The sequence below is a fragment of the Triticum aestivum genome, chromosome 2D, assembly GCF_018294505.1.
Source record: "Triticum aestivum cultivar Chinese Spring chromosome 2D, IWGSC CS RefSeq v2.1, whole genome shotgun sequence".
Taxonomy (NCBI): domain Eukaryota; kingdom Viridiplantae; phylum Streptophyta; class Magnoliopsida; order Poales; family Poaceae; genus Triticum; species Triticum aestivum.
In genome coordinates, this window is record NC_057799.1 from 436020232 (window position 1) to 436033634 (window position 13403).

General features: G+C 45.9%; 1 protein-coding gene across 1 annotated transcript in view; it reads right to left on the reverse strand.

The window, feature by feature from the left end:
* Positions 1 to 9880, reverse strand: part of LOC123053670 (uncharacterized) — an 11904-nt gene extending 2024 nt beyond the window's left edge. The window contains exons 1-5 of the mRNA XM_044477190.1: positions 9501 to 9880; positions 4621 to 5808; positions 3849 to 4528; positions 1549 to 2890; positions 1085 to 1422 (exon numbers count right to left, since the gene is read on the reverse strand). Coding sequence (XP_044333125.1) covers positions 1085 to 1422; positions 1549 to 2890; positions 3849 to 4528; positions 4621 to 5557 — 3297 coding nt within the window. The 5' untranslated portion in view covers positions 5558 to 5808; positions 9501 to 9880. The remainder of the gene's footprint in view (positions 1 to 1084; positions 1423 to 1548; positions 2891 to 3848; positions 4529 to 4620; positions 5809 to 9500) is intronic.
* Between the last annotated feature and the right edge of the window lie 3523 nt (positions 9881 to 13403).

Below are 13403 nucleotides of genomic sequence, written 5' to 3' on the forward strand. Positions count from 1 at the left end.
ATATAGGGAAAATGCATCCTACCACTAGGTGGTACTTATCTCCATCTCATCCACCGTGCATTTATTCCAAGATTCATGCAACCTCATTACCCTTTTGGAGCGCATGAAGTAAGCGGGTTCAATAAAAAATCTAACCCGCAAGGGCGAACTACTCAGACTCTTTCTCTCTGGATGCACGGATGTTTCTTGATTCAGAGTTCTGGCCATGCCGTCGCCATAGATCAGAGACAAACTGATTGTCGGCGTCACATTACTCGGCACCATTTGCCGTCGGCGCTGGCGGCTACGTTGTTAACACTCCAGGTCTGTGCTACGCGCGTCTACTACTAGGCATGCATCGAAAAGCATATATGCATGAAACTATGCACTTGAGTTTTCTTTCTACTACATGTTCCAATGATACATCGCTTCACTTTGAGGTTTGAACTCTCATCTGGTTCATGTAGATCAAAAGGCTATGATGCCAGGTTAATCCGACGCAGTGACTGCACCGGTGACAGCAGCGGATACTACCAGGAAGGCATGAAAAAAATATCTAATTAACAAAGTACATACATAAAGAAGATATGGTGCATGGTGGATCATGATTTGCTGATGATAACGACCTTGCAAGCATGATACGCCATACTACTTTTTCCACATACTCCATACTTCTTTTTCACATAATATACTTAAGTTAAATACACCATACTATTGTCTTGTATATACTTCATACTACGTACTTCCCTTTTACAATACTTTATTCCTTTTTTTGTGTGGCACAACGACTAACTTTACTTGGCCTCAATGTGCATATCACCTTCTATAAGAATTACAGGAATATATATTCTACACATGTTTAAAAAAAGAACATATATTCTGCACTACTTGCCCGCGAAAAACAGCTCCATACTACCTTATCATACTCTATACTACCCTATCAAAAGTGATGTGTACGTGCATACTACCCTATTTAAACAAAGTAAAATATAAAAATTATATAAGTTGCTCCATCTAGACAAAAAAAACCAGTAGAAGGTTGAACTAGCACATACATTTGTTATTAGATTAAATCACATGATATATATATGTAGCTTATACTCACAGAAGCTTTTTGACGAGCATCTTTTTCATCCTTCGTGCCTCGATGTCTATCCATAGGCTGCTTCTGTTGCTTTCGAGCTTCATCCATGCATTTTCTTCTTTTCATCGTTTCCCTCTTTTCCCCTTCTTCTCTCTGCCGCTTCTTAGCGGCCGCATCAACTTCTCGTCTCTTCTTTTGTTCCTCTTCAAGTTTTTGTTTTTGTTCCTTCTCTTGCTTCAGTCTTTCACGCTCTGCTTTTGCAGCCGCTTTGCGCTTTTCTTGCTCCTTTTGTTTCTTCTCTTCAAGACGTTTTGCAGCTTCAGCAGCCTTGAGTGCCTTCACCTTAACATCTTTTTTAACTGCAACACAGCAACCCCATTTGTAGAGGCCATTTATGAGCACCATCTAACAGTTTCTATAAACATCATTAGTGGATTTAGCATGTAGTTCGAAATAAATAATACAATTAAACAAATAAAACTTACCGCACACTGTTGTAGATTGCAACTTTTGTTTTACAAGAGGTACAAAAGATGTCACATTGGCAACAATATTGCTAGGCTTAGATTGTCTGTCAACATTTGCTTCACTCCTGTGTCTTCCATTTTTGCTATTGAGTAGTTCTGCCGTGCCTTGTTTGTCAACATTTGCTTCACTCCTGTGTCTTCCATTTCTGCCATTGATTATTTCTGTCGTGCCTTGCTTGTCAATATTTGCTTCACTCCTGTGTCTTCCACTTCTGCTTTTGGTTATTTCTTTCGTACCTGATCTGTCATGAAGAGAACGGGATACTTTTCCTTCTCTCTTAACTGAAGTAGGGTGATTGTATCTTGGCTTAATGCTATCATTTCTGATATTTGAATGATGAGTGAGCTCACTACTGACAGATTCTGCACTCAAGTCTATGTTACCTTTATCCATGCTTCTCATCGAATGAGACGGAGAATTTCCATTGTTTTGCCACAATCCAGTAATATCCTGAAGTGCTGTTCCCCCAGATTGTCGCTGGCATGAGCAATTCACATCTACAGATCCAGGAGCCATGTCTTGGTACTCATCTTCTTCCGGAATGCTGTTGTCTTCATCAATTCGGAAGACTTCAAGTTCAGGAATAGAACCCATATGTTCTGAACCAGATCCAGATCTTAATGAAAGTTTCTGGCTATACTTTTCAACAGATGGAGTCAAAGGAGTTTCATTGATTTCTTGTCTGCTGCTAGCATTTGAAGAGCAAGAGGCTACACCATCAGAAATAAAAAACGAATCAAGTCCACATCCGAAGGAGTCCATACCGCTGTGACTGTTACTAGCACTGTATTGTAGATCATCAGAGAGGGGACAGTTTCTGGGTTTCCCAGACATAGTGGTTGTCAATAGCGGATGCAAACTACTCGCTGTGTTAGTATTATGCTTGTTTGGAGGATCTGAGCAAATGGTGTCTAATTGGTGAGAATCGTGAAGGGACTCAAATGACCTTTTTCCGATAATTGGGCTGTCCAATTGGTCAGAGACATCAAAGATCTCCATTACTGGCATTGAACCATCACAATCAAAAGATTCATCACCCAATTGTCCCTTTGGATCATAACTTTTATATTTCCTAACACATTCATTCGAGTCATACCATAATTTCTCATGAAACAGTGCATTAGGAGCAGATGCTTGTTCATAACTCGGGAATCGAGTAAACAGTTCTGTTCCAGAATAATTTTCTTGATGTAATATTGCAATTGGAGATGATAAGTCATCCATCTCAGGAGCCATTTCCTGGTCTGCCACACTCGCAGCCGTGACATTTAGGTTCTGACCTTCAAAGCAAGTACCTTCCTGCCAACAGAAAGAACAATAGTAAATACGCTAGGACTCACTGGCACACATAAAATAGCAAGTGCAATATAGACTGAAGAGTGGACATTACCCAACTCTACCAATTATAAATGCCAATAAAGTCATATCTAATACTAACAGGTAGCTTATTCCTCTGGCCACTGCACCGGAGCCCCGGCAGCTAAGCATGCAGTGGCACAGCCATTCCCTCCTCTTTCTCTCTCTCTCTCCCGTGCCGCCGGCCTACTCCCTCATCAATTGAGTCGGCCTCGGTTCACCTCCATCCGCTCATCGCTTCTCATCTTTGTCTCATGGATGATAGCTTCGGCTGCAGGAGCGCAAGGTGTGGAAGGCGACTTCCTCAAGAATCTTGCCGAGGTGAAATATTGTTTAAACTAAAGTGCCTTTGTTTTTTGCCATCTTCTAAGTATTGTTCACACTACTAAGCCTTCATCTGCAAATATCTATGGGTCTAAAGTGAAACCTTGCGCCATTTGACCAAGAGTTTTCTTAAAGTGTAAACTACAAGAGATACTAAAATGTTGTTACAAGTACCAGAGCCTAAGTGATTGCTAAAACCAAGTTTTACCAAGAAAGTCAAATTGTTTCAAATAACTCCCGGTGTGAATTTAGCCTTGCGCCATTGGCACAATCTAGTTTGTATGTTAATCACTCATCAGTACAAAACGGTGATGAAATACCCATGAATATTCCCATCGGCTATCCCATAAATAAAAACAGGAAATAGAGAACCTACATGACTGGATTCGAATTTGTCAGACCAAAGCATCCAAAGAAAAGGCTCCACCAATAATGCAGCCAGACTGAGCATTACCACTAGTTTACTACTTCATGACATATAATTTTGCAATAAAAAATACAACTGGTTCTTTTGGAATAAAAAAAACTTCAGAGAGGAAAGGGAACTGGTAGTCTGGTACACTTGCTGAGCACTTACCTGCTGTGTGCAGTTTTCCTCATTACGAGATAGGATGCCAGAGCAATAAGGCAAAGCAGCAGTTGTCAGAAACTCCACTTCCAACTTATTTTGTTTCTGTTCTTGAGAATTTTTGAAGACCCGTCCTTCCAATGCACTCCTGCTGGTGCTTGCGGTAGGAGATTTATCAAGGACGCCACTTAATAGGCTAGTTGTATTTCTTCTTCCACGTGAAGAATTCCCATTTCCATAAACATCACTTGCAGCATTCCCCCCCTCTGACACCAGAGACATGCTCTTGCAGGATCCTGAACTCCTTGTGAAGTAAGGACCTGAAGGATGGGATTTCTCTGAGAAATTTGTCGCGGTTAACATATGGCTAGAAATGTCAAGTTGGTGGTTCAGAGACAATGAATTTGTGCAAGGAGTCCCGGAAAGGTCAAAGTCTGACCGGTGCCTTATTCTTCTCCTTTTAGATGACAAACTATCACTTACTTCAACTCCATCTTGTACTGACCTCTTCTGGTCACAAGCAGCACTGCTTCTGTCTGACTCGAGTAGAATATTTTTCTCATGTGATGCACTAGGTAAGAAGTATTGAACAGAAGGTTGTGGAGATTTCCGTTTATCGTTTTCTGCTGTACATGAATTAACATTTTCTTTAACAGCATTCTCAATAAGAGAGGTGTCTTGTTCTGTTCCTGCAAGATAAGAAACGATGTAAGGACATGGCACAATAACTTTTGCTACAAAAAAACTAGCAAATATATTCTACAAATAGCAAGCATGGTACCATCTGGTTGCAGATCTTCGGCTGAAGTCATACTGTTCCTTTCAGTTGAGTGCATTTCGCTGGTTCTTCTAGCTGAAACACTGCTCATAACTTCTGGCACTGCAGACTCGTCCTTTTTGTTGCTGACAGAAATGTTGCATGCTTTGGTCAAAGCTGATAATTTTATCTGAACATCGCCCAGCTTTCCTGAATGGCAGTTGACCGCATCATATGCTGCCTTTCCATTGAGCGTCTCGTTTTGTGTAACCGGGGAAGTGGGGCCCAAGGGAGTCTCCGCATCGGTCTCCTTGAATTCTAAAGATGTTCTGGCCAACAGATGTCGCTCCTGAGGAACTTGAGAATAGCTGGTAGAAGACGGGTCTTCATTAAAGGGATGTGCCTCAGCAAGATCAAGATTGGCACCTTCCAGGGCACATACTGGTTGCTGCATCGTCTGTTCACTTGCAGGATTCATGCAAACTGATTCAACACCATCGAATTGAAGTTTTTTCGGCTCAACCGACAGATAAGTTTCAGGGAGTGCATGGCACACAGAGCCTGTAACTTGCACTCCAAAAGAACTTCTAACAGAAACCTTGACATTATTATCAGAATTGACAATCTGATTTTGAGAACAATCTAACTTAACTCCTTGATTTCCAAGATCACCATCTTTACTGCACTTGACGAATTCAGTTGATCTATCCTGATTGGCATAAAAACCTTTCTCCAGACCTGGCAAAGAGGTCGTTGTTCCAGCATTGTTTTCACCGTCACCACATGGTTTGGAGGATAATGATGCAGTTGTTTTGTTCGAACCTGCAGTTGCAAGTTCAGACCTCTGCATCCTGTCTTGCATAACATCCCTGATTCCACTATTTGTCGCTTCACCCTTCTCACGCGACCGATCTTCAATATGCCGCTGCCTTGACCTGGAACGCTTTACCACAGAGAACATGTTGACTTCAGAACTAGGCTCAAATATCTCCTGGTCAACTGAAACCTGCTTTTGCTGAGGCACTTCATGTTGGTTAGTATCCACGGTGTCACAAATAGAGTCTAGACCAGCATATCCATTTGGAACCCCCACATTTCTGAGTGAAATGCTAGGAACAACTCGTGGCTGAAAGAAGGTTCTGTTCGTTGCTGGTGTAGTAATCTGGCTTCCAGCGAAAAGTAAACCCGGAACAATAGGTTTGCCATTTAGCTCTACAAGTAAACAAGCGGTTCAGTTAACGAATAAAAGGTGTCAAAAGCAATGTGCAAGGGAGTAAAATCAGATATCAATGATGAACAAAAGGCTAAATAAACAACGAATCGGTGTATTTCTGAATCACTGACAACCAGTTAGCAACTCATGAACGCTTATAACCCGCACCCTTAAGGTGTGCCCCTCTTGGGTACTAATAAAAAAACAAGATGTAGGATCAACAGCACCAAATTGGCACTCTCAAAATTCCCCAATGCAACACCTAAAAAAAATTGCCCAGCAAAACAAAACGGCTAATCCTGGACGACATGTTGAACAACACTGTCTACTATTCGCAGGATTTACGGTGACATCTCGGGTAACCCAAATGACCAAGAGAACTTGAAAATGAGATTTGTGATGGGTCTAAGATACTGGGATCAGTGATGAACCTGTCTTAAGATGTCTGACTCTCAACAGGAATTTCTTTCCAAATAGATTTGCTTTCCTTAGTTGTCTTTTCAGGTACACATATTTGCCTTCAAAGTGTTTTAATTACATTCGCAAAGTTGCAGGCTTGCAGCACATTATAGCATGGTATTTTTCCAACAGTGACCAAGCATACATTTCACTGTTTATCAAATAAGCCAATAATATTACAATTACTGGCAGGTTTTTCTCTTCTTTCTTTTTGGTACTTATCTTTCACTCTGCTCCGTGCAACTGCAGTATATGTTGCCAAGATAACATATCTATACCTACTAATAAAGGGGTTAGTGCTTCTGCCCGTCCGTCATCAAATTGCCCTTGAAGTTGGAAAAAATTACCCCCCATTGCCCGTGGTAAGTAAAACAACGTTTCGTGGCGGAAGAAAAGAAGACCCAGCCCAAATCCCCAACCCCGTACTGGTCCATCCCCCACCTACCCATCGTCTCCCTGCCCCGACCCCTAGCCACCCTGTGCCTCCTCGCGGCTATGCCGCAGGCGATGTGCGCTGCCTCCGGACACACGCCCCTCGCCTCCTCCTGTCCACGCAACTCCTCCCGGCTCAAATCGTGTCGCGCCGCCCCGGCCACGTTGGCATACACACCTCCCGGCTCCAACCCAGTGACGAGCGCAGCTCCTCCTCCCCATCTACTGCTGGTGAAAGCTCCGGTTGCTCCTTTGGTTTGTTATTCTACCCAGCCATAAGATATTTGTTTTTGCATCAAGTTGTAGGACATCTGTTTGATAGAATGTCCACAAGAAATATTCATGTGTAGCGAACGCTGCAGCCCCATCTCTCTCTCTCATACAGTATGCTACGTTTTGCAAGTTTGTGCTGGCCACCTATTTGTTAATATGCTTCTCAAGGTCTAAAAATATTATCTCTCTCATATGTTCTGTTTTGCAAGTTTGTGCTAGCCACCTATTTGTTAATAAATATGCTTCTCATGGTCTAAAAATATTTTGTCAGATTTCTCACATTGTACAAGGGTTATGGTGAATAAATTTTAAAGAGCGGAATCACATATCCAAAAGGCCAATTCATATAGAGGCAATGAGCTACTGAACGTTGCTAATAATGATGCTACTATTTTTCAGAATAAAACCGAACTTACAGGAACCATATAGTTGTGGTGAAAATTTGGATAGAGTGATAAACAACTTCTATATTTTTCTTATTCAGATTGAAGGAACCTCATTCCCCCAGCTACTTGACAAAAAATAACATGTATGCATGCGCCAATGAAGTCCAAAAATTAATCCTTGTGTGGGTCCAAATATTTTGTCATGAGAAGTCTGGATGTTCAGTTTTGGAAAAGTATACCTCCCGCTGAAAGAACAAGGGAAAGATCATTTCGTTGACGGCGAGTTCACCCTGATGCTGATCACCAGCACTCGTTGGCAGTGTCATGCTGCCTGGCCGGCGCTGCAATTGCACTGTTAAGCAGGAGGTACGTGAAGTGAGCCTGAGATCTGGAGCATCCATGGCTGCGTGGACATGACGGCGGCCATGTAGCGGCGTGTTGATTTTTGTGTGTGTAGGTTTTTTCTGGTAGTGAGACCTATGAAGAAAGTTAGGCAATCAAGAACATGTGGTTGTGGTGCTTCATCTTCCTTGCATACAGTTTATATCTTAAGCTTCCCTTGCTGTGTGTAATATGGCTAGGTAAAATCTGCATATGACAAGACACGCATATCAATGGATAAGCAATTGACGTTACTTGCCAACCAATTGATGTTTGCAAACTCATCCTGATAGTAACTTCTGTTTCAATCTTAATTGTTCAAGAATCAACATTTGCACATTGAGGTGTATTCGTTGACCTTTTTTTTAATATGTTCTTGCAGATTAGTTGCTGAGAAATAACCCAGCAACCTACATTTGGCTTGACCATCTATGTTTGATTAATGTTTAATGAAACGGTCCATGTTCCAGCAGATCTTTGCATTTTGTGGCACCTACAATACTAGGAACTGCAATCCGAGGGGCATGGGAGACAGCGGCGGCGCTGGAGCAGCTGCATCGTGTGATTTGGGTGAGACGCACATAGCATTGTCTGTTCGTTTGTGTTTCTGATGATGTGTCTACACTGGCTACTACCTGCTGCTCTCCAATCTATACACAACAAAGAAGCAGTACTCTGAAGCAGCTTTGTTGAGGAACGAGGCCAAGAGCAGGAAGCTGGTGAAAACACCAGGGTGTACTCTAATTGAGATAGGTGAAAGAACGACATTTCTTCATGGCTGACATACTTCATGCTTTAGTTTGATATTACCATATGGTTTAGTTCATGAGTCCACAGGTTAGGTTCATGATCATCTTTAGTCTCCGGTGTATTTGGCTAGCCTCACTTATGAATTAGTAGTATCGCTCAACATCATGGCCACACTACGTGATATGAGCTTAGCTTTTTCATATTGAACACTTCACTGGATTAAAACTATAACTGGGTTTCTGACTATTCGTCGGTATACCAAAGGTAAGGCTCTCGGCAGTAAAACCAACATGCATCAGGTTCTTAAGGCATCACTACATTTCTTACAAAATGTGTTTTGCTTATTCACAACACTTATCAAAAGTTTGCTAATGCCAACACAGATCGGAAGATCAAATCAAGCAACGTAGCTAACTGAGGCAAAGTCACTCTGTCTTCATCATGCGAGTAGGCTAATGTGGCCAGAAATTAGATAATAGAGGAATGTTAGCAAGTCATCAACTCTGAAAGCACACAAAATGTTTCAGTTTTCAGGCCACTACTTGGTTTTGAATAGCTATTTATGTGAGCTTTTTCTATAGCGTGGGACTACAATGTAACACTAAGTAGCATATTCACACACACACCCAGAAGTAATAAACATTAAACATTAGCTTTCTTCCACTGCGGACATGAGTGCGGCTTCTTGAGCTCTAGGATCCATGGTTCATACAACCCGTAGCATCGCACTGGCTCCATCAATATCGGCACTGCATTTATAGTTTCCTCGATGTCCATGATCCAAGAGCATGTTTTTTTTTTGTCTCCGTTGCAACGCATGGCCATGTTTGCTACAAGTAATATACTAACGCGCTTACACGGAGAATAACAAAGCAATTAGCACAACTGTATTATCCAGTTTTATGAGCTAATTTGGAGTAGCTCCTGATGTCCTCTGTGAGGTTAAATTATGTTTCGAGGAGGGAAAAGGCTCCAGGGGGGGGGGGGGGGGGGGGGGGGGGGATAAGCACCTTGCAGACCGGCGGCGCAGGAGGGAGGAGCCACGGCGGGGGGCGGTGGCCGGCAGCGAGGAAGGCGCAGGCGAGGGACTCGGCGTGGGAGTCGACCTGCTGGCGCATCTGCCCGGTGACCCAGTCCCGGCGCTCGAAGACCTGCATGAAGAGGCCCTCCATGGCCGGCTACCGGCGGTCGCGGAGGTGGCCGGGGGAGGAGAGGGGGGCCTAGGGTTTGGGCATGGAGGTGGGTCGGCAGCAGGGTGGGGAGAGAGATGGCCACCGAAAATTTTGAATCCGGGAGAGGGGGAAGAGGAAGATCTGAAGGTAGTCGCCTATCCGCCAGCGCCAGCAGCCAGGAGCGAACGATCTTTTTTTTTTTTTTGAGCGAACCAGGAGCGAACGATCTGTTCGGTGCAGTGCCGACGAAGAGCATATTGTGGCCCGTTTGATTGGCCCCGTTTGTCTGTGGCCTGGCCACTGGTGGGCTCGTATGTAAAGGCTTTCATTTATTTTTTCTTTGCTGGGTCCTTTTTTTTTGCGGGGTCCTTGAAGTAGCAATTGATGGGTCGGTTCGGTGGTGAGAGATGGCCTTTTTTTCACTGCTATTCCGATTTGTGTGTTTACAGAAGCAGTTTTAGCTTTCCACAAAAAGAAGAAGAAGCAGTTTTAGCATGTACAGGGAGCATTCATAAGGGGAAAAAACCGTACTTTTGCAACTACATAAATTCTGGAACAAATATGACAATTTAGATCATGGTTGTTATAATAAATCCGAGGCATACCGTTGATCATCCGAGGACCAAGCAATCACACTAAGCCACAACACCGAGATTATGGAGCCGACGATGCTCCAGTACAAGGTCCTCATCCACATCGCCGAGGTCTATGACTACACCGCGACGGAGGAGCCAGCGTTCCTAGGCGTCTCTTCTGGCAGCGGCCAGAGTGGCCTCCCTGATTCCAGCAACAGCGGAGGTTTGAGGGGCGGATGGGGAGCCACGTCCGCGCGCAGAGACTGGAGGTTCAGCGTTCGTGATGACAGAGGCTAGCTCGTTGCTGGTCATGGCGGCCAGGACGCCGGCCGCAGGGTTGCAAGCAATCCGGTGCCGAGGAGTGGGGAGATGGACTGGAGGTTGCCATGCATGCCGTTGGCATCAGCTATGGCCCCGGCCAGCTGGCCCAGCGTGGTGCGGGACAGGATCACGGTCAGGCCGTCAGCCTTTGACCGCTTGACCAGACCAGATGGCGCGCATCCCATTGGTGGTAGTCCAACGGCTAGACCGGCAGGGAGGGCATCTCAAGCAACTACGCCCAACCGTCAGGTTTCAAATTTGGACCGGAGCGGAGTTCTGACGAGCCCTGGGCATGGGATGCAGATGGACGCGACCGTGGGGGACCCGCCTGTCGTCGCCCCGGCAGTGGCTCAGAAGGAGGTGACCCCACCACATCGCATGGAGCTAGAAGTAGCCAATCCGGAGGCGGCTTTGGGGCAAAGCCAGAGAGTGGGCCCACCTTGGGTCGTCTGGGGTGGTTCCGGCTCCGCCGGGGCCACTCGTTTGCCCTGCGCAGTCGGTGGAACCGTCTGCGCCAATCCGGAGGGACGCGGTGGTGGCGGGGCCACTTAGGAGGGAGCCAATACGCGAACAGGGCGCGGATCCCGATAGAGTGGAGACGGCTATCCAGAGCAGGGAGGAGATTCACCATGCAGCAATGATTAGCTGCGGTGCCATGGGACAAACAGAGCCGGAGATCGAGCTGATGGAAACCGCTGATGGTTCTCATGCACCTGCAGGTCCGCTGATTGGTCAAGACGATGGCGCGGAAACTGCTGATGGTTCTCATGCACATGCAGGGCCGCTGATTGGCCAAGCCAATGGCGTGGAAACCGCTGTTGGTTCCCATGCACATGCAGGGCCGCTGATTGGCCAAGTCGGGGTGCCCAAAATATTTCCCCCCCCCCCGCTCCTATTCTGTCGTCGCCCTGCATGCAGTTACCTGGCCTCGGACTTGAGGGTCAGGAGGTTGAGTGTGTGCATAGTGTCCTGGAGCCGCAAGACACATTGGAGGTGGCAGACGTGCACGCGGTGGGAGGAATGACTGATTAGGAGGCGATTGCATATGGGAGGCTCAAGGCGTTTTGCACCAACATCATGAAGAAGCTTGCTCCACCACTGCTGAAGGAAGTCGAGGCGTCCTCTCTTCGCCCCGATGCTGAGCCTTTCACGCCGAAGCGAACGACGAGGGCGACCAAGCGCAACGCGGGGACATCCACGGCCAAGGCCAAACCTGCTGAAAACGTGTTGTTGCGCACTTTGGGTCTGGTCCCTGATGACATGGTGCCGAACGAAGAGGCAGTCACTGTCGGCGTTCTGGGAACGGGGGTCCCCAGACTTGCCTGCCTGCGGCCCACAGCGTGGCTAAGCTAGCAGGCCGTAGGGCCCATCTTCATCAACAAGGCATCCAAGACCCTCATGAGGGTCCGAGCCTCGCGAGGCGGACAACGCAAGACCTCCTCTGGAGTGGCCTAGCCAGGCAGGCTCACGAGGAGCGGAGATATCAAGGCGGGGCAAACCTCACGAGGCCCTCATGACGTGAGCCATGACGAACGGCACCAGGCGGGCGCCAGGCGGGCACTAGCGTGCGCAGCGTCCTTATTTCCTCTTTGGTGCTAAGGAGGCCAGCGCAGGCAAAGAGTACCGAGGCATCAGGCAAAGGTTGCTATATTGGTGCAACGAGACCAAGACCAGAAGGACGACAAGACTGAAGGAAATATGCCCTAGAGGCAATAGTAAAGTCATTATTTATTTCCTTATATCATGATAAATGTTTATTATTCATGCTAGAATTGTATTAACCGGAAACATAATACATGTGTGAATACATAGACAAACAGAGTGTCACTAGTATGCCTCTACTTGACTAGCTCGTTGATCAAAGATGGTTATGTTTCCTAGCCATAGACATGAGTTGTCATTTGATTAACGGGATCACATCATTAGGAGAATGATGTGATTGACTTGACCCATTTCGTTAGCTTAGCACTCGATCGTTTAGTATGTTGCTATTGCTTTCTTCACGACTTATACATGTTCCTATGACTATGAGAGTATGCAACTCCCGTTTACCGGAGGGACACTTTGTGTGCTACCAAACGTCACAACGTAACTGGGTGATTATAAAGGTGCTCTACAGGTGTCTCCGAAGGTACTTGTTGGGTTGGCGTATTTCGAGATTAGGATTTGTCACTCCGATTGTCGGAGAGGTATCTCTGGGCCCTCTCGGTAATGCACATCACTTAAGCCTTGCAAGCATTGCAACTAATGAGTTTGTTGCGGGATGATGTATTACGGAACGAGTAAAGAGACTTGCCGGTAACGAGATTGAACTAGGTATTGAGATACCGACGATCGAATCTCGGGCAAGTAACATACCGATGACAAAGGGAACAACGTATGTTGTTATGCGGTCTGACCGATAAAGATCTTCGTAGAATATGTGGGAGCCAATATGAGCATCCAGGTTCCGCTATTGGTTATTGACCGGAGACGTGTCTTGGTCATGTCTACATAGTTCTCGAACCCGTAGGGTCCGCACGCTTAAAGTTTCGATGACAGTTATATTATGAGTTTATATGTTTTGATGTACCGAAGGTTGTTCGGAGTCCCGGATGTGATCACGGACATGACAAGGAGTCTCGAAATGGTCGAGACATGAAGATTGATATATTGGAAGCCTATGTTTGGATATCGGAAGTGTTCCGGGTGAAATCGGAATTTTACCGGAGTACCGGGAGGTTACCGGAACCCCCCGGGGGCTTAATGGGCCATAGTGGGCCTTAGTGGAAGAGAGGAGAGGCGGCCAGGGCAGGGCCGCGCGCCCCTCCCCCTAGTCCAAATAGGACAAGGAGAGGGGGGCGCC